Genomic DNA, 20,808 nt, shown 5'->3' on the forward strand with positions numbered 1-20,808 from the left:
CGGTCCGAGGAGGGGGGTTGCATTTATGGTGCACTTTCTTGCTGCCAGACATACTCAGGGTCAGGCGCCATCAGGGAGTTGGGAAATCCCTCAGAAAACCGGGGCCAAGGCTGTGTGTGTGTGTACACACACACACACACACACACACACACACTCTCTCTCGAGGCCCTGCCGTGGTCAGTGCAGAGCAGTGACAGGGCTCCCTTCCCTGCTTTGCAGAGACCCTAACTCCCTGCAGCCACCTCCTTATCTGGCTCTCCCCTCCTCGGGGGTGGGCCCCAGGTGAGTGCTGCCAGCAGAGATGCTCCACACCCCAGCCTGTCCTGAGCTCCCTGACCAGCTGGGCCCAGGGGAGGCTGCAACTCTGTCTATGGCACAAGAGTGACCTCCAGTGGCCTGTGTCCAGCTTGCATCGGCAGGCAGGGCACTGGAGCCAGCTGCGGTCTGCCTGGGCTCTGGGGGCAGGCAGGGGCCGGGCTAGCTGCCCCGAGGGCCGGGGCAGGACTGCACTGCCGGGTGGCACGCTGGTCCTGTGCTCAGCGCAGCGGCTCCCGAAGGCACCAGGAGCCGGGTGAGGCCTGGGCTGCTCCCCCGTTGTCCTGGCTGGCAGAAGGGGCAGTGCCAGCACCTCAGCAGCAGGAAGAGGGCAGCTGGGCCCACGTGGGATGCTGGATTGCCTGGTTACTGATGAGTTTTCTGGGCCTTGGCCAGCTACTCCCCCAGGGAGAGTGGAGACCCAGGTCCAACCTCCATCCCCCCAGGGAGGGAGAGGAGGAGCAGGGTGACCCTCTGGCTCTGGCCCAGGTGACAGCCCCCAGGGCTCCAGGCCATGTCATGCCCCAGTCACACTGACCCCCCTAAGCACCAGCTACAGCCCTGCTAGCTGCCAGGCCAGGCCAAGCCCCAGTTGCGGAGCATGCCCGGCTCAGCTGCAGCAATGAGCGGAAGGGAGGCCAGGCTCCAGCACAGCTGAGCTGCATCGAGGTTTGGAGGGGAGGCCCCCTGAGGCATATTACAGCAGCAAACAGAGGGCCCAGCCTGCACAGACAGTCCTTGCCCCAGGAGCTGGCAGCAGATACACAGACTGTCCCAGGAAGTTCCCCCTTTTCACAAGTGGGGAGCAGAGACCCAGAGAGACTTGCCCACGGAGGGAATAATTGGTAGCTCTGGGCACTGAAGCAGGACACCGCGGTTCCCACCAGCACGGTAACAAGCAGCTCAGCCTTTCTGTGGCTCCAGGCTTGCTGGGTTTGGTAGGGGAGGGATGGTATGAGCGCACAGACCAGCCCTGCATTTGCTTTGCTCCCAGGGTGAGCCAGGAAATCCTGTTGCTGGCATCTTCCCCCCCGAGGTCTCCAGCTAGCTGGTGTCCTGCACACAGGCCTTCTTCGGCCAGGGCAGGGCAGCAGCCAGGGCTCTTTGGACTCTGGTGGCGTCATCCCCACGGAGCCCTGCCACTAGCCCGTTGCCCCAGTCACCTTGTACTGTGAACCGGTGATAACACGTCGCAGGGGAGCTGCAGCCTGGGCCCGGGAGCCAATGTGCTGCATCTCTGGGGAAGCTCTGGGGTCCCACCGGCTGGGGGACGAGCTGCGGGGAGCCATTTAAATGTGAACTAGGCAAAACGCTGGGAGGGAGACTTGCGCTGAGGCCTGGAGCTGTGCCCATCCGGCGCTCTCCATTTCTCCCGCAGCGCTTAGGTGGCTTGTCTTACGCTCAGGCTCCATCTCCTCCTGCTGCTGCTCGTTCCCCTCCTCAGGGCTGAACCGCGCCCTGTGACGTCATAAGGGGCTGCCATGGAAACGTCTGTGATGTCACAAAGCGAGGGCTATGATGTCAGGTGGGGGATACGCCTCGTGGGGGCAAGGGCCCATTCCAAGCCCTATCTCCGTGCTGAGCGGCTACTCTCATCCTGCAGCCCCGAGGCAGGACTCCGACAAGGCGGGTTGCTCTCTAGCACAGGGCGAGGGAGGGGAAACTCAGCAGGACAGCGAGTGCCATCCAGGGGGTGGGAAATAGCCCCCCCAAGCCTGCAGGCCCCCCATGCGTGTGGTCATGAAGGAGACCAGTGGCTGCAGCCCCCGGGACGAGGGACAAGCTGGGGGAGTGGTCAGGGGAATGGGGCTAATCTTGCCCCGAAGACTATCTAACTTGCCCCTGTCTAGCCCCACAACTGGGGAAGCTCCCGGCGGGTTAAAGGCACGTTTGCCCCCAGGCTCAGCCCTGAGGCCATGTGGGGGCCTGTCTGTTGTGCAGGTGCTCAGGGCAGTGGCGTCAGGAGGAATGCCTAGCCAGGGCTCTGGCTGGGTGAGGGGTCCCTGTTAGCCATGCCCGGTTGGGATCCTGCTTCTGAGCCCGGGCACTGGTGATTGTATCCACCTTACCAACAGGAGGGGGCTGGCCCGCTCAGCGAGGGCAGAAGGGCTGTGGCCAGCAGCCACGTCACAGGCGTGCACGGCCACCCTGGCCTCACCTTCCCAGTGCGGGTTTGGGACAGGCCCTCAGCCTTGCAATGAGCAAGAGAGGAAAGACTCAGCGTGGCCTCCGTGCTGCCCTGGGAGGGGCCCTGTGGGAGCGTTGTGCCGTATGCTCTGCAGTTGCCGCTCCAGGGCTGCGCTGGGTGCCCCAATGCCGGCCAGGATTGCCGGGGGCTGGGGCTGTGCTGAGACCGAGCTGCGAGCAGCCGGCATATTCCTGCAGCGCCTGGCTGCGTGGAGCAGGGAGGATGCTCTGGGCTGGCAGCACGCAGGGCACTGTGGGGAGTGCTCGGCTGGAGACGCTGTCCCAGGAGCTCGCCACTCTCCGCTGGCCGAGCTGGTGGAACTGCAGGTGGGACTGAGCCGCTCTTTCCCTGGCCCAGTGATGGTTCCTCCAGGCAGATGTATTTTTAGAGCACTAGCTTGCCCATTGTCTGGATGCAGTTTGTTTCCAGAGTGGGGCAATTCCAGGGGTAAACATGAGCCTCTGGCAGCTGGCTGCACAGCGCCTTAGCTCACAAGGAGAATGAACTTCCTGAAGCTCAGTCTGTTCCCTGCTGCAGATTTGGACACATCACAAAAGCAAGCCTTGATTTCGTACAATGGGGCCTAATTGTCAATTGGAGGGTGGGAGATGGGGGAGGCGGCAGGTCAAGACTTGACATGCATCAGCAGATCCAGACTGCAGGGGAAGGGCTGGAGATGGGAGTGCTGTGGGTGAAGGGTGAGGTGCGTTGGCAGAGCTGGGCACAGGGAAGGCTGGCGGAGACGGGGGTGCTGGGGTTCAGGGCTGAGGTGCATCGGCAGATCTGTCTGGAACGCAGGGGATGGACCAGACGGTGCTTTCTGCAAATCAGGACCGAAGTGTCTGAGCAGGGCCACGCGGTAGCCGTGTGTGCAGGGCCTTGCTCCGGCTCCATCACACAGCACATACCTAGGCCCTCTGCCCTCGTTACGTAACTGAGTCCGAGAGGGGGGAGTGGAGCAGAGCAGAGCCGAGCCTTGGTGCATCCAATGTGCACTCAGACTTTGCCTCCCGCCCAGCCTTGGCAGTACCACGCTGGAAGCCAGGACTTTGACACCAGCGTCTGGTTAGCAAACACCCGCGGACCGTGTTGCTCAATCCAGCGCTGCCCGAAGTCAGCAGAGCGGTGGAGCATGGCCATGCGGAGCGGTCGCCTCCCTCCATCCCTGCTGGGAGACTGACCCTGCGCTGGGCAGGAAAGCCAAATAGCCACTTTGCCCAAAAACAAACCCGCCCTGCCCTGGACACAGCTGGAGGTGTGGGCCAGGCTAGATTTCCTCTGCACCCGTCACTGTCCCGTGGTGTGCAGGGCACTGTGCCTGCTGCCTGGGGCAAAGCATCTTGGGCCTCATCCTGCAGTGTGCTGAGCACCGCCCCTGCTGGGTAGGTCAGTGAGAGCTGGGGACACTCGGCACAGGCCAGGCCCTGGCTGAGGCAAAGCTAAAGGAAATGCTAGACAAGCAGCACCTGCACTGCTGGCCGCGGTGCTAACGCTTCCTAGGGCTCCCCGACCTCGTGCAGCACAGCGTCCGCTGGAACTGGGACACATTTCCCCCTCCTGTGGGATGTTGCTGGGCAATTAGTCTTTGCTGGGCGCTGACGGCTTCCTCTGCCCTGCGAGCTGGGGCCTGGGCTGCCATGGGCCTGAGGTGGGAGGGTTCCAGAATCAGTTTCTTTTTGTGCTGGGCTCCTGAGCCCTCGGTGTGCCCCTGATCTGCCCCCAGCCTTCTCACACACTGGCACGAAGCATGCTGTGGGGTTTGAGTGGGGCTGGGCCTGCGTCTGCCAAGGCCTGTCCAGTGCCAGCGCCTCCTATGGAAATCCTGGGCTTGCTCCCTCCTCCCACAGGATATGCAGCAAGTCGCATTGGCCCCGGTGCTCCCAGAGCCATTACACGCCCCTCCCCCCCGTACACACGCTGCGTGCTTGTCTGCAGCTCTAGGGGCACAGGCGTTCTGCACTCGAGGGCTGGCTGGGTGCACGCTCTGCCCCTAGCCCCCCCGTACCTGACCCGAGTGAGCAGGGCTGGCTGGGTGCACGCTCTGCCCCTAGCTCCCCCGTACCTGACCCGAGTGTGCACTGCTGGCCTCTGCCCTGCTGGGCAGCTGGAGAATCAGGCCTGGGCTGTTGACGTTTCTTTAGCCTCCTTGGAACTGGTTCCTCCCTCCTCAGCTGGGACCTTTGATCCAGGTGTGCTGGGGCGGCAGCCCATCACCTGGCCACCTGCAGCACGGGGAGCAGCCAGGCCGGCCAGGCAGTGCCTGCAGAAATGGCCCATGGGGTGGGGGGAGAAGGACCCACACTGAGTTTAGGGGCTTGGTCACAGTGACATCTTTTTGCATGACATGTCGTCACGCGCACGCACGCACACACACCCACGCACACACCCACGCACACACACACACTGTGTGTGGGTGCCTTGGAATGACACACCATGGGTCGGATCCCCAGCGGGTGGCGATCAGGGCAGATCCAGCAGAGTCACCGCACTGCTTCACATCAGCTGCGGCTCTGGCCCAATGACCCCTGTGCTCTGATGTCCCAGACGGCCGGGCGGTGGCTCAGCGCAGAGACTTTTCTTCTCAAAATCACGGGACGGATGCATGAGAACGGGGCCCCTTGCCAGGCCAGCCAGAGCCTGTGCGGGGTGGGTCCGTCAGGGCTTCAGTACGGACAGAGACTCCGGTGCACCGGGAAGCTGGGCTCCATGAGGGCAGCGAAGCTGGCTGGGGAGGGGGCAGAGAGGACCAAAGGGTGGAACTGATGTTAAATGTACTTTGCCCTTTTCTTGCCCCTTTCATTCCAAAGCGCCTCACGGGGAGCTCACGGCGTCAGCCCCATGTTACAAGAAGGGGAAACTGAGGCACCGAGCCGGGTGATGAGCCTTGCTCCAGAGCCAGTGGCGGAGCCAGGAGCAGAGCCTGAGTGTTCTGCATGCCTCCACCCCCGCTCTTACCACCACGCAGCAGCTTCCCATCCACCCCTGCCAGCAGGAGTATGGGGGTCTCAGCTCCACAGCAATTTGCTCCAGCAGGTGCATCTGCAAGCAGGGCTGGGGATTGATCAGGGGCGGCTCTACGTTTTTGGCCGCCCCAAGCAGTCATGCCCGGGAGGCGCCCCGGAGCCGCGGGAGCAGCGGACCTCCCGCGGGCATGACTGCGGAGGGTCCGCTGGTCGCGCGGCTCGGCTGGACCTCCCGCAGCTGCGGGCGGTTCGCAGGTCCGGTGGCTCTGCTTGAGCTGCCGCAGTCATGCCTGCGGGAGGTCCAGCCGAGCTGCGGGACCAGCGAACCCTCCGCAGTCATGCCTGCGGCAGGTCCAGTCGTCCCGGGGCTCCGGTGGACCTCCCGCAGTCATGCCTGCGGCAGGTCCGGTCGTCCCGGGGCTCCGGTGGACCTCCCGCAGTCATGCCTGCGGCAGGTCCGGTCGTCCCGGGGCTCCGGTGGACCTCCCGCAGGCATGACTGCGGCAGGTCCGCCGGCCCAGCCTGCCGCCCCCCCGGGAAAGGGCCACCCCACGCGCGTGCTTGCCCCGCTGGGCTCTGGAGCCGGCCCTGGGACTGATGGCCAGGGGGGTCGGGGCAGGCGGGCTCTTTCTCAGCAGAGGCTGCCAGTGATTTTCCTGCTAGCTGAGAGTTCCCCTCCTGTATCGGCTGGGAAGACCTGCAGCCCGGGACTCGGCCTGGCCTCTGTGCCTGGCTGGGCAAAAAGTGCTTCATTCTTGGTCCTGACCCTGCAAAATAAAAAGTGCTATCCCAGGGCCCCCTCCCTGGGGGGGCCCCCTCCCTGGGGGGCCCCCTCCCGGCTCTGCAGAGCTACCTGCTGTGTTGGGCTGATTCACAACACCTCTCCCTAGCTGCTGAGCAGGGAGAGGGAGACGGGACCCCCCTCGGGTCACCTCAGTGGAAAGTCCCAGGCACGAGCCCAGCAAATGGCCTGGGCTGGGTCCAGTTCTGCTCTCCCTCGCCCATGTCCACACCCGCCGTGGGCTGCCGTGGAGTTACACCTGGTTCCCTGCAGTGCTCCCCCCCCCCCACCCCCAATCTCCAGCATCGCGTCCCAGCAGATAACGACACACCCGTGCACACGTCACATCAGCAGCTTCCACGTTGGGTCCTTACTAAAGTCCAAGCCCTGGGGACTGTGTCACCAGCCTGCGTGGAAGCCGGCCGGGGCTGCTGGCTGCGGTATAAATACAGGCCAGCAGGGCACAACCGGCAGCCAAGCAGCAGCAGCAGCAGCAGCAGCAGCAGCACAGGTCAGCTGGCTGGAAGGGGGAGCAGCAGACAGCCCAGCCCCTCTGGCAGGGAGCTGCAGCTGGAGCCCTGAGACCACAGGCCCTGCTGGGCAGTGGTCCCTGTCTCTGGCTCTTCACTGCACAGTGCCATGCTGGGGAAAGGCTGCAGGGGCATCCTACAAGGGGTGCAGCCGGGAGACGGGCAGCTAAGGGTCTGTCCAGAGGGGTCAGTGGGTGGGTGAGATGGGCACAGGGATCCGCAGCCGTTCCCAGGTTGGCGGCAGCAATGGCTGAGCTGCGGGGAGCTCAGCCCAGCAGGAAGGAGGGGTGCTTTGATGGGGGGGGGGACAGGAGGAGGGGCAGAATCCCAAGCTGACCTCGTTTGTCCCACCCTGCCCTGTGACAGCGAGGGGCTCAGCACGGGGTGGGGGCGCTGCAGGAAGAGCAGGGTCAGTGTGCACAGGGAGACTGACGCATCTTGTTCTCTCTGCAGAGTGGCTCATTTTGCCTGGCCGGTCCCTGAACCCAAAGAGCGCAGGATGTCTCTGAAGGCTGTCACCCTTGCTCTGGCACTTCTCGCCATCACAGGTAAGGGAGAGCAGCCTCTCCTGCTGGGCGGGTGCAGCCCTCGGGCCCGGGGGCCCTCTCGGGCTGCCTCCTGTTCCTGTCCCAGCATCCTGCTCCGCAGAGCCGTGGCCATCCTGGACTCTTTGCTCCTGGCGTGCTCGGGTCGGCTGCGGGGAGGGAGGAGGGCCTCACCTGGAGATGTGGCCTCAGGCATGTGACTGGGCTATCTAGGATGCTCTGCGAGGCTGGATGGAAAGGAAACCCCTGGGAATAGGAGAGGGGCGGGGCAGGCATAGGGCTGGCTGCACATGCTGCTGAGCACTGGTGCTCTTCTCTCTCCATAGGGGCCCATGCAGATGTCAGTGCCCAGCAGGTGGCCGATGTGGTCTGGAATTACTTCACCCAGCTGACCGGCAATGCCAAGGAGACGATGGAGCAGATCCAGCAATCTGAAATCAGCAAGCAGCTCAAGTGAGTGTACCTGAGAGCAGGCCCCTGGCCCCCCCAGGGGAACATGGGCGGGTGATGCCCCGATCCGTAGGGAGGGGTTTGTTGGAGCCCGTGGGAGGGATGGGACCTGAGCAGATTCCTGGGGCTGGCACGGGTGGAGAGAGTAAAGCTCTGGTACCTGTTTCTCTGCACTGGTTCTAGGAGATCCAACTAGAATAAACAGTAACACCAGAGCAAAAAGCAGCAATGAAAGAGAAGCCGGCTACCCAATGTAACAAGGGCGTATGGCCTGCCAGACCCACTGCCCCGCTAAGCGGGAGGGACGCACTCTCATGCAAAACAATAAGGACAATAGGCTTGCAGGGAAACGTGCCCCTCCAAGTCAGGAGCAGGGTAGCTGGAAGAGACGGGGTTCCCTAGAGGCACTGAGAGGCAGGTCTGCAGCCAAGGTCTGCTCCGACAGGGGTGGGAGCACAGAGATGGGTGCCCTGGAAATGCCGCTAGATGTAGTTGTAAGGGTACAGGGTAGGGGACAGGAGCTGGGCAGTGAATTGATGAAAGACACTCTAGGGGCTGAGCTTCCCTTCTCCTCCTCCCCCAGCACCCTCTTCCAGGACAACCTCCAGAATGTCAACTCCTACGCGGGGGATGTGCAGAAGAAGCTGGTCCCCTTCGCCACCGAGCTGCATGCCAAGCTGAGCCAGGACTCAGAGAAGCTGAAGGAGCAGATCCGGCAGGAACTGGAGGACCTGCGCCTCAAGCTGTCCCCTTACGCCGACCAAGTGCAACAGCAGATCAGCAAGAACATCCAGGAGCTGCAGCTCAAGCTGAGCCCTTATGCCGAGGAGCTGCGTGGCCAGGTCAACCAGAACGCGGATTTGCTGCGCCAGCAGCTGGCCCCCTATGCCCAAGAGCTGCGGGACAAGCTGCAGGAGAATGTGGACGGCCTCCAGGCAGCCCTGGCCCCCTATGCCGAGCAGCTCCAGCAGCAGATTGACAAAAACGTGGCGGACATGAAGGAGAAGCTGGTGCCCTTGGCTGACGAGCTCCAAGTGAAGATAGACCAGAACATGGAGGAGCTGCGCAAGCAGCTGGCCCCCTACGCCCAGGACGTGCAGGACAAGCTCAATCGCCAGCTTGAGGGCCTGTCCTTCCAGATGAAGAAGGGTGCAAATGAGCTGCGGGCCAAGCTCTCGGAGAGCGCGGAAGAGCTGCGCCTGAAGCTGAACCCTTATGCCGAGGAACTGAAGGAGAAGCTGCGCACGGATGCCGAGGGTCTGCGCCAGTCCCTGGGCCCCTACGTGGAGGGCCTGAGTGGGCAGATGGAACAGAAGATTGAGGAGTTCCGCCAAACCGTGGGCCCCTACGGGGAGGCCTTCAACAAGCAGCTGGTGCAGAAGGTGGAGGAGATGAGGCAGAAGCTGGGCCCCTACGCTGGGGAAGTGGAGGATCATCTCAGCTTCCTGGAGAAGGACGTGCGGGACATGGTCGCCTCCTTCCTCAGCACCATCAAGCAGATCGAAAACTGAGGGGATCCCTAAGAGGGCTCGGCTTCGCTTCCTATCGCCGCCTGCTCACCCTCACCTCCACTGCACAAGGCAAGCCACTGTCTACCTCAGAGCCGGGGCGAAGAGCACTGGAACCAGCCCCAGGACAGGCTCAAGGGCATGCTGGCTCTTCCGCAGCTCATGCCACAGCGCAGGAAAGGCACCCGGAGCTGTGAATGCCAGGAGACCTGCGCATGCTGGATGACTCTCTCTCTGTGCTGCTACTGACTTTCCTGCACTTGCCCTCGCTCCAAAATTGCACCTACTGTATCTGCTGAAATAAAACTGCAACACAGAAATGCACGTGGCGACTCTGTCCCTCTCTTAGCCTGACCCATAAGAGACGCATTCTGCTATTACTGGTTCTGCAGAGGCCCTAGGTTCTTCCTTGGGTGCATGGGGTGGGTGGTGCTGTCCCTTCCCAGTTCTAGTGGCTGGAGGAAGTGCCTAATTTGTTAAATTAATGAGCCCTGCACACTCCAGTGAGTCTGAACAGGAAACCAGGGGATAAACTAGGCTGGATGAGGGGAGAGTGAGAAAGATTGGTCTTTCTTTTTCTGTCTTTCTTCTCACCAACGGAAAGCCTGTGCTGGGATGTCCTGTGGATACAGCCGGGTGATTGCCAGTGGGAGGGAAGCAGGGTCTGGGCAGTGGGGGATGGAAAGGGACCTGCTCCAAGCAAGGTGGTCTGCATGGTTATGAATAGTGTGGGGCATGGGGCTGGGTGATGGAAGCAGGGACGGGAGGTGTCCACAAGACAGTGGCTCTGTTAGGCTGTGGTCCACGAATTGAGCTAGTTGGAGAACACTTGTTGCAGTGTCTGGGGTACAGACACTGCAGAGGGAGGTTTAAATCCAAGGGAAACACTTTTTAAATTTGGACTGATAAACAGACCAACCCTGGGAATTAGCATTCCCCTGGCTTGCCCACCTGAGAATGGCCCCCTTACAATTCCCTCCTGAGCCTGGCAGCCACCAGCCAGCTGTGAGCTCTCATGCATCCCCCACTCTGCCCCACTCCACTTCCCTGAGCAGCAGACCCTGTGTCCCAGGAGTGGGCGGGGTCTCCCAGGGGTCCTCTTCTGCCGGGCTAAGACATTTGCTGCCCTGGGAACAGGGCACTCTGGTTTTCCTGGGCCCCACTTCCTATTCTAATAGTGTCATTCATCTACAGACAAGGAGCCAGACCCTGCACTGGGGTAAATCGGTGCAGCTCCTTTGAGGTCAATGCAGGTATCCTGGAACACCCCCAGCTGAGGAAGCGTGGTTTGGGGACACATGAAGGGCTGCTAGCTCCAGTCAGCGGTGGGGCTGGTTAACATCTGAGCCATATTGATATGCAGCTGTGACTCTGTCTGCCAGCTGTGCATTCTTACAGCCATCCGTCCGCCTCGGCCCTGCTCTTCACAGGGCTGGCAGCAGCTCAGCCTGGCCTGGGAGCAGAACCCCAGGGCTGGAATTATTAGTGAACATCCCACTGGATTGACCACTCGAGGGTCTCTACCCACGGAACAGGGACAGCTTTTCCCCACACTGTCACAGCCCTGGCCCAAGGGCTCCCTCTCCCCGGGGGGAGAAGGGACTGCAGGCTCCATGGTGCATTCATCCCCTTGGCTGAGGCTGCTAACAAGGAGCTAGTTAGTGCTGTGACTGATGGGGATGCCTGTCATGCAGCAACTGGCTGGGGACCCACCCACCTGTTTGTTTCAATGAGGCCTCTCAATGGCCAATGCATGGAAACCATTTTGGGTGCCTACCACCCCGTGCTCCCTGTGAAGCTGTAATCTAGAGGGGCGGATTGCCTACACTCCAGAGCCATCCAGGCCCCATGGCCGGGGTGTTGGTGATGTGGCAATGGAAGCCCTTGAATGCATTGCTCTGAATCCGAAGCACATCGCCACATTCCCAGCCTCTGAACAGTCCCCAAACGAGGAGATGCCTTCATAACTCCGGGTAGGTCAGCCCAGCGCTGTTGTGGTGTTGTCCTCTGTGTGTGTGAATGCGTCTGAGTGTGCGTGTGCACTGAACTTCTTACGCTGCACTGTCAGCAAGGAATGAGGAGCAGGGCTTTATCTCCTTCAGACACCCCAGGAAGGAAGCCTCTGAAGCAGGATTGTTTTATTTTACAGCCTTACTGATTTCATCTGGGGAGCTAATCTGACACCCGTGGGTGGAGGGCTTCTCCTGCTGGCTGCTAGCAATCCTCGGCCTTTATCATCATCCTCATTTCTGCACGAGATGGAAGCGAGGGGAAGCTTCCCGGCATTGCACTGGCTTTAGCTCAGACTGCCCCTCGCCTCTCTAAGGACAGCCCTGCTAAAGTCCAGGCCAGTGCGATGCTAGGCAAACAGCAGATAGCGCGATATTGTGTTATCTAGCGCCCACTAGGCCTTCCCATTGCCCAGGGGCCCCCAGGAAGCTGGGCCTATCTATTAGCATGCCATGAGGAGGGTCAAACTGGGATTAAGGTGGTTAACCCTGGGGTGGCAAGGAGAGGGCTTGCTTTGGCAGCAGCAAGCTAGCTCAGGAAGTTGTGAAGACGAGTCACTGTAACCCACGTCCCCTCGGAAATAATGGTTGGATTTCTGCTGAGGGCACAACTCACTCCCAAAAGTGACACCAAATCTGCTGTTGTGACCTGCAGCCAGGCTGCTTTCACAGACTAAGCAGTGTTAGGCTGGCTCTGTATTTGCATGGGAGACCCCCAAGGGACACCTTGCTACAGAGTGAAAGAGTGATGCAGGGGCCCCAGTAAGCCCCTGCTCTTGTGCTCCTTCACCCGTCAGAAACCCAAGTGAACTCAGCATCAGGCTCGATTTTCTGAGGAGCAGGGTGCCTGTGGAGCCGTGGGAGCGGGGTGTGGAGTGGGGCAGCAGGGCTGGGGAACGAGGGCAGAGAGAGACAAGCCCCCTCACATGACTGAAGAAGGCCTGTGGGAATGGCTCATGAGACCTAGTCTGTGAGGTCTGTGCAATGCCCAGCACAGTGAGGCCCTGGTCTCTGGTGGGGTCTCTGGGTTCTTCAGTCCTGCATCAATAAACAATACAGATCTTTCCTCTCTCAGCAGCTTTTCGGCTCCGGCAGGGAGAGGCGGAAAGTTGTCCCCAGCTTGTGGCTCTTTGGTGGCCTTGTTCCAGTTCCCAGGGGCCGGTTCTGCATGTCCCCAAAACCACCAGCCTCATTCTTGGCACTAACTGGCCCCCTTGTGGGCAGTCTCAGTAGTGAGGCGAGGGGCTGAACGCCTCTCGCAGCCCTAAAGAGGTCAGTGTGAGGCACTCTGTTAAGGCTGGGGAGCTTTACCAGGGCTGCGCCTGTCCTGGAGATGAGGAGAGAACCTAGATCCCCAGGCCACCTCACCCCAGTGCTACAGTCACATGAAAAATGTTTTAAAGGGAATGATAATAATGGAAGAAATTGACAGACGAGGGCCAAGTTCCTCCGGGGGCTGGAAGGTGCCCTATTAGAGGGAGTTATAATAGGCATCATGCAGGAGCAGCTCCCCAGCTACCTGTCCAGGCTGGAGAGTGACTTCGGGTTCAGCTGGAGAGGAAAATGGGGGTGCAGCAGAGCCCGCCCCCCCGTGAGCTGCTCCTGTTTGCATGGCTCAGGGGAGAGAGGTGAACTTTGGCGTCAGAGGAGGGTCAGTGACTGCCTGGAACTTCACCCTTGCCTCAGGCTGGACTTTGCCAAATACATAGATTGTCACCTCCTCTAATCTGCATGACGATAACACATCTTGTCACCGGGAATGAGGCTGAAAACATGAAGTACCCTGTCTGCCTGTTTCCCAGAAAGGCCTTAGGTATTAATGTGATACAAAAGCCAAATGAGGGAAAGGTTTGCAGATCAGTTCTCGGAATAAGCAAATCGGAGGTGGAGCGACAGTGTCTGGGGGGTTTACTCCTGTCACTGTTTACAGAGTTTGATTAATTTCACTCAAAACAAATATTTCCAAGCTATTTTTCCTATTTCAAATGCAGTGCTAGCAGCCCAGTGCTTGTGAGCAGCCCTGCACTAACACACCAGTGTCCCCAGGCCAGAGTGCACCAGCTAGTATGTTGCTTTGGTTTGCTGTGGCAACCTGAGCCCAGTGGAGGCGTATAGATCTTAGTAGCAGTGCATGGTCTAGAAGTCAGCTTGGAGATCAAAGCACCTGCACAGTCTATGCTGCACAGAACCCCATGGCTCTGCATCTGGTTGTATTAGTGAAGCTCAGGTAGGAGCCTCGTACACCTCCATGGATCACCTCTGTGCTGGAGCTGTCTTGGAGATGTCTCGCGCTGTCTCCTACCTGCCTCGCCTGCTGTGTTCAGTGTGCTGCTGGTCACTGTTTCTGCATCAGCACAGACATGTCAAACGGTGTGATGTGTATGAGCTGACCCTTCCGAGTGCTGGCCATTTCCTAGCCTGCCTGTCTTGGGAGAGGCTCTGGGTGGAGAAGCTGAAATGCCAGTGGAACCTGGGGCCCACAATTTGTTCTGAATGTTTGAAAATGGCACGGTTTTGGAAAACGCCCTCAGACGCAGCTTTTCACTTCAAACTGGCCCCGCTTTCACTCAGCATGGCTGGTTTTTCAGTGACAAATATGCTTTTTAAAATGCTGTTTACAAAATCTGAAATTGTTTCACCGGTTAAAATACATGAATAAAACGTGAAAAAAAAGTTACATTTTGAATGTTCTGGATGGAAAAATAGCCATTTTGCTGAAATTGGGCAAAAGATGAACTGTCTGGGTTATGAAATGGCTCAGGACAAAAAGGCACCATTTCCCCAAATTTTTCCCACTTTCAGGGAGGAGGGATAGCTCAGTGGTTTGAGCATTGGGCTACTAAAGCCAGGGTTATAAGTTCAATCCATGCGGGGGGCCACTATCGGATCTGGGGTAAAAAATCAGTACTTGGTCCTGCTAATGAATGCAGGGGGCTGGACTCAATAACCTCAAAGTCCTTTCCAGTTCTAGGAGATAGGCATATATCCAATTATTATTACTATTTCATAGTTATATTCACTAGGCTCCAGCTGGGCACAGGGTCCCATTGTGCTGGGCAGTGTGCAGACAGATACAGAGAGCTGGTTCCTGCAAATAAAAGCTTCCGGTGGAAAGAGGGGTACCGTTGCTACAGCCCTGAGCTGGGACTCAGGAGATCTAGGTTCAGTTCCTTTCTGTCAAAGACTCCCTGTGTGACCATGGGCAACTCACTCCACTGCTCGTTGTGCGTCCGATCCCCAGCTGTAAAGTAGGGACAATAGCCCTTCCGTTCCCCCACCCTTTGTCCGTCTGTAAGTTCTTCAGGGCAGTGACAGACTCTCACTATGTGTTTGTACAATAGGGACTGATCTTAATTGGGGCCTCCAGATGCTACCATGATAATAAAACACTGGGAATCCAAATTCACTTAAGGGGATGTGCAGCTGTAGGTTGCCAATCTCCAAAGGGTTAACAGCCCCTGCTTTTCCCTCTTGGATTTTACCCCTGTCAGGGCAAACAACCCCTTGCCATTTTCCACCGGATTGGCAGCTCACCCTTGGTTGCGCAGCTGTTGAACCCAGTGGCAGAACTGTCAAGCCAGGCAAACAGATAGTGCTGTTTGTCTTGGTGTATGAGACTGGGATTCAAAGGTCAACCCCGAATCCAGCTTCACCCGAATCCAGAGACCTGAGCAGTGCAACCAGCAAGGCCTCTCTTATCACTGGTAAGATACCATCTTATCCAGCAAGAAGAGAAAGGCAAGGACCTGTGATTGGCTATTGTTTTTGGATGCCCTGGGCTCTGGTATTTTCTAACTTGCTAGCCCAGTGGATGATTAGGAGGACGTCTGGCACATAAATTTCTGCAGCATGCAAAGGGTTAACTTTGTTTGTAAGCCACTGGGGAGCGAGGTGGTTGGCTGGGGGAGCTGGAGCTGGAACTGAACTGGTCTGGCAGATGGGTGGGGCAAGGGTAGTGAGTGACCCGTGAGAGCCAGTCAGCTGACTGGTACTCACGTCATCCTCTGGAAATGTCTTTGAACCTCCACGTTGTATTTACATGGAGTGAGGTCCAAAGCCCCTGGCTCTGCAGATGCATAGGGGACCTCTTGTCACCTGCGCACTTCTGCTTAATACTGATCCATATATAGCGTGAGCCGCGCGATCCGGGGTCCAACTCACAGAGGACAGCAGGTGAACAGCAGCTAGGTAAGGTGCAGGTCATACAATTCGTTAATTCGGCAGCAGCTCAAGGAATTTCCCGGGGATTGTTGTGTAGAAGTTAGAGCAGACATCTGTGAGTCAGGACTCCTGGGTTCTATTCCCACCTCTTAAAATGTTACCTAGCGCGTAGGGACACTGGGAGTCATGTTTCCTGGGTTCCATTTCTGCATCGGGGAATATGGTTTAGTGGTTAGAGCAGGGAACGGGAAGGATTCCTGAATTCTAGACCCAACTCTTTCACTGATACACTCTATGAACCCTAGTTTCACCAGCTAAAATGGGATAACAATGCCGATCTACTGTGCGCTACAGTGGCCTGTGATGCTGGATTACTTAGACTGCAAAGCTCTTTGAAAGCCTTGGATGAAAGATGCTTTAGTAGGGTATAGTGCTCTCATCTGGATTTCCGCAAGGGCATAAAGCTGTGAGATGTGGGGGCGGTCTAACCTTAGAGCACCGTAAGAAGTTTGGAAATTAACCTGTATCAGAGTTTTCCATGACATCAGTGGACGGATCTGTTAAAATGGTTTTCCCTGAGGTTGTTCTGAGTTAACCTCTTGCAAACAGTGCCCAGTGCAGAGCTGAGCTCTCTGATCATTTGGAATAACTAATTTCAACCCAACAGTGATATTGACACAAAGGAGTGATTACCATGCATGTGTGCAAATTGAGGTCACCTGTGCTCTCTTCACAAGGACCACTGAACTTGTATTATGATTTATTTATTTGTATTATGATAGTGCCTATGAAGCCCTAGTCATGGCCAGGAACCATTGCTTGTGTCCATCATTTGCTCCCACTCAGAGGCAGTTTATCTTGCTGACCAAGGGGGCCAGTTCTTGATACTCTTACTCACACTGAGGATACCTTACACCTTGAGTGGTCCCACTGAAATGAAATCAATGAAGCGGGAAGATACTACTCAATGGGAGGGTAGCAGAATCTGGCCTCTTTGGCTGTATTTTACATTCACCATCAGGATTTTGTGCCATCCAGATGCAATTTAAATCCCCACCTGAAATGTGTTTCAATCTAAAGAGAGTTATTGCAAAAAGCAGCAACCCAGAAAGAAGATCCAGTAATTGGAAAATGAACCTGGCCCCCACCACATGAGCCAATACAGTGAAGGCAAAGCCAGGGTCATGGCAGGAATTCCACTAACTGCTTCCTGGTTGGTTTCTCTCTGCAGAGTCCCAGCCCCGTGACCAGACAGACCATGTCTCACAAAGCTGCACTTCTGGCTTTGCTCCTTGCCACCTTCTCAGGTTGGTGATCTTCTCTATAACTATGTGCAGGGACTCATTTCCTGGCTCTAGACGCGACAGTTGAAAGGTCTCCCTGCCCCTCCTTGGTCGGGGCAGCGCTGGGGATTCAGCTGCGTGGCAGGGGGCACTGGCTGCTTACAAGAGGCTGCAGCTTAGCGAGTTAGAAAGGTGTCACAGTAAGATGCCCCAGTAACAGATCCCCAATGTATTGCGCCTTTGATGCTATCGCTGTACCCCAAGGCAGGGTAGCTCTGACCCTGTCACGGGAGGCTCAGGCGCTGCTCCTTTAACTCTGCTTCTGGACCCAACATGTGTCACTGGCCTCCACTTCTGTTGTGTCATGTGAGTCAGCCCCCCTGACGAAGCCTTCTGGTTATGCTGGGCCTGGCACCCAAAACTCCCACTGAAGTTAATGGGGGCTGCAGCTCTGGAAATCAGGGGAGGGGGCACCCCTGGGACTTGTCAGTGTGGACAAGCCTCCTGAACATCCCAGGGATAAAATACTGCCTCAGGGATTACAGACTGTGAACAGTTTAAGAGCAGCTCCCAACACCGGGTCTTCCCTTCACAGAACTGCCCCATGCCACCTCCCTGCTACAACCTCATGCTTTGCCACCAAGGCTCTCCCAGGGTCACTCTGTTAAATGCTCTTGTTCCCCCCATGCAGCTGCTCAGGCTGAACAGGCGAGGAATGGGTTCTGGGATTACCTCAGCCAGCTGACTCATGAGAAGGACAGCATGGCACATACCCAGAGCATGAAGCTGGACCAAGAGATCAAGTGAGTACCTCGTTCTCTGGGGTTAAAGAATTTGTAGGCAGTACCCTGAAGCCCATTGCCCTGTCAGAGGCCAAAGAATATCTGGTTCTTGCACTCTGCCTTCCAATTGCTTCCAGGCTGATTGGTTTATTGACTGATTTTTAGAGAGGCATAGTGCACCTAAAACCTTCATATATATAGGCATCTTGGCATTTCCAAAAACAAATAACGGATCTGTTGAGTGAATCATCAGTTGACTCAATACTATCCACCCCCTTATGTGGCTGGAGATCTCCCAGCTGGCCCTACCCAATAATAACTGAAATACCACAAAGAAAAGCCCCGTGGAAACCCAAAATTGATTCCTGCAGCTCGGCGAACATGAGCTCTGGCCCAGCAGCCAAGACCAGGAGCAAGGACCGCAGGCAAGGGCTCTCTGCTGCAACAGGACAGTGAGACTGGCGTGGCTGGTAATATTGGTTAGACCAGCAGCAATATAGTACTATGCAACCAGCACTCTGGGGGCTATATTGCAGTTGTGATACCCCAACTCAGCTCTGCCAATGCCCCTCATTCCTGACCTGTGTCCCCTCCCTGCTATTCCATTCACGACCCTCATTCCAGCTCTGCCAATGCACCTCTTCCCTAATCTATCCCACGACCTGCTTGCCTCTCCTGAGCTTAGACTCATGACGAATTCTGCCACCTAGTTTTTGTTCTATGGGCAAAGTCCACAAGGGACTAATCTAAGATGAGACCCACCAGACTCATCTTCACTTACGACCCAAGGCCCAAGTGTCAAGGGGTGAAATGTTAGTACTTTATACATCTTTGAGAGCCCCCTTTCTTAATGCAGCACCCAGCTGTACAGTCATTATTTGCTAGTAAAGTAACAAAAGGGCTGGGATGAGGAATCAGCGCTCAGGCAGTTAGAAATGTGTGTCTGTTGTTTCTTACAGAAAAGTGAAAGAAAGTATCCAAGAAGGAGTCAACTACATGGGAAATCTCCTCGAGAAACTGGCCCCACTCAACAGAGGACTTCAGCCCCGGTTCTACCAAGACTCCGACAGCCTGCGAAGGCTCATCAGGAAGGAGCTGGAAGGCCTGAGGGTGAAACTTTCTCCTTATGTGGACGAGGTGCACCAGAAAATCAGCAAGAACCTGGAAGTGCTTCGCTTCCAGATGACCCCATTCACCCAAGAGCTACTGGACCAGGTCATGCTGAAAGCTAGGGAGCTCCAGCAGCACCTCACCCCCACTGAAGACATGAAGGCCCAGTTTCTGGAAGGCGTAGATGAAGTTCAGAGGTTTGTGTCTCAGTATGCCAATAAAATAGCCTTTCATACTGACCAAGTGAAGGAGGTCTTCCATCCGTATGCTGCCAGACTGGTGACTGAGATCCACCGCAACATGGAAGAGCTCCATAGAAACGTCATCCCACACACCAAAGTCAGCCCGGAGAAACTCAATCAGTACATCCAGGAGCTCTCTGAGAAGCTGACCCAGAATGCCAGGGATCTCCACCAGAAGATCCAGGGGAATCTGAACCACCTCAAGGAGCAGCTGCGCCTTTACCCCAGTGGCCTCAGGGAGCACATTGCTGGCACTACTGTGGACCCTAACTGGGCTGTGGACCCCTACATGGAGGGCCTGGCTCAGGAAGTGCAGCAGAGAATCGAGGAGTTCAGAAGGGACACATTCCTCCAGATAAACAACTTCACCAGAACCATTGACCGTGAGACAGAAGAAATGAAGTTCAAACTGTCTCCACTGTCCTCATACTCAGAGGAGTTTCAGGACAGCTCAGCACCTCTGGAGGATTTGCATGTCCGGCTTGACTCTCTGTGGAAGGATATTTCCCAGAGTTTAAATGAGAAAAGCAGCGATTTACAATGAAATCCTGTACCTGTGTATAGAGAGGGGTGTGCATGAGTGTGTGTGTGTGCTCATGTGCATGCTTAAATCATGCCAGTGGGAAAGAAAAACTGTCAAGAGGTCATGTCCTACTCTACTGCACTGTTGGCTAAGGACACCTGTGGCCATGACTTGGACAACTATAACAATAACATGCCTTCAACATAGCTCCTCGTGCCACATCAGTACAGCTCTTTTGTCTAGCTGCAGTGCTAGTCCAGAGTTCTCAAATCTGACAGGAGTTCAGCCAGCCCCTCCCTCATTGCCCAGCAGGCTCCTGCAGCTGAAAAAACACTGCAACCTGCTCTCTCTTAGAAAGATAAAGCCACAAAGTCACCTTCTGTCAGAAGGATACAATTCTGTGACTCCATATTGAATCATGCCATTTTACTAAAATAATTCCGCAATCTAGCATTGCTGCGGTCTTTTGAAAGCCAAGAGTGCTTATCTCAGTAGCAGGAAAGAGGGAATAAGTACCATACATGTAATTACCTATAGCAGTGATTCTCAAACTTCAGTGCACCATGACTCCCCTTCTGACAACAAAAATTACTACACAACCCTAGGAGAGGGGACCAAAGCCTGAGTGTGCCACCCCGGGCTGGGGATGTGGGGAGCAGAGCTGAAGCCCAAGGACTTCTGCCCTGGGCAGGAGGCATGTAACCGTAGCCTCCTGCCAAACTGGGGCTCGGGCTTCGGCTTTGGCCCCGACCCACAGTTTGAGAACCTCTGACCTATAGCATACACTATATATATATTTAGATATATGGCCCAGTTTTATAAACCTTACTCACATTGACTTCAGTGAGACTACTCAGATGAGTAAGTAATAGTCAATGGGAGTAAAAGGTCCAGAATCTGGTCCATACTGTATGTCTTTGGATTAATACAGAGTTGAAATGTCGAATTATTTTTAAACTCTTGAAGCTGGACTTCTGAACTTTAACAATCTTCTCTGTGTTACTAGAGCGAACAGTACACAAGGCTAGTGTACTGCCCCCTACTTAGGTTACTCTACTGGGTTAACGCTTTCCTTGCACATTCTGTGTATATATAAAATATCCCTCTCTGTAGTCACAGCATTTTTGATGGAACAGTGGATGGGAATTCAGCTGTTTGGATGTTGTAAGCCACAGCAGTATTGATAGGCCATTTGCTATACCAGTTTTATGGTTTCTTCCCCTGCAATTTAACTGACTGTCAAATCTGCTTCAATAAAGTTATGTGTTGCTAGATTTCTTTGGAGTTGGTTTTTCCTTTTTTCCCCCCTGTTGAGATTGCACAATAAATACAGGATCACAACGTGCGGACTTTTAAAGGCTACGTAGGAGTCGCGTTGCTTTGCCTCGCGCCACTACTTTGTGCTCAAATATCTGGGC

At 56.3% G+C, this 20,808-nt stretch overlaps 2 protein-coding genes across 4 annotated transcripts; both read left to right on the forward strand.

Annotated features, from left to right (window-relative positions):
- Nucleotides 1-1,079: 1,079 nt before the first annotated feature.
- APOA4 (apolipoprotein A4) lies at nt 1,080-9,604 on the forward strand. 2 transcript variants are annotated; one of them, XM_044997366.1, is made up of 4 exons: nt 1,080-1,206; nt 7,231-7,325; nt 7,649-7,775; nt 8,356-9,604. In XM_044997366.1, exons 2-4 carry the CDS (start codon nt 7,277-7,279, stop codon nt 9,281-9,283), a joined length of 1,104 nt encoding a protein of 367 aa, XP_044853301.1. In that variant the 5' UTR covers nt 1,080-1,206; nt 7,231-7,276; the 3' UTR covers nt 9,284-9,604. The 2 variants fall into 2 exon arrangements, with proteins under 2 accessions (XP_044853301.1, XP_044853300.1); XM_044997365.1 differs by lacking the exon at nt 1,080-1,206 and adding an exon at nt 6,719-6,758.
- Nucleotides 9,605-15,338: 5,734 nt separating this feature from the next.
- Nucleotides 15,339-20,664, forward strand: APOA5 (apolipoprotein A5). 2 transcript variants are annotated; one of them, XM_044997350.1, is made up of 4 exons: nt 15,339-15,477; nt 16,682-16,757; nt 17,425-17,536; nt 18,475-20,664. In XM_044997350.1, exons 2-4 carry the CDS (start codon nt 16,709-16,711, stop codon nt 19,409-19,411), a joined length of 1,098 nt encoding a protein of 365 aa, XP_044853285.1. In that variant the 5' UTR covers nt 15,339-15,477; nt 16,682-16,708; the 3' UTR covers nt 19,412-20,664. The 2 variants fall into 2 exon arrangements, with proteins under 2 accessions (XP_044853285.1, XP_044853286.1); XM_044997351.1 differs by lacking the exon at nt 15,339-15,477 and having other exon boundaries at nt 16,191-16,757.
- Nucleotides 20,665-20,808: the final 144 nt, after the last annotated feature.

The sequence above is a fragment of the Mauremys mutica genome, chromosome 22 (genome assembly GCF_020497125.1).
Source record: "Mauremys mutica isolate MM-2020 ecotype Southern chromosome 22, ASM2049712v1, whole genome shotgun sequence".
NCBI lineage: Eukaryota > Metazoa > Chordata > Testudines > Geoemydidae > Mauremys > Mauremys mutica.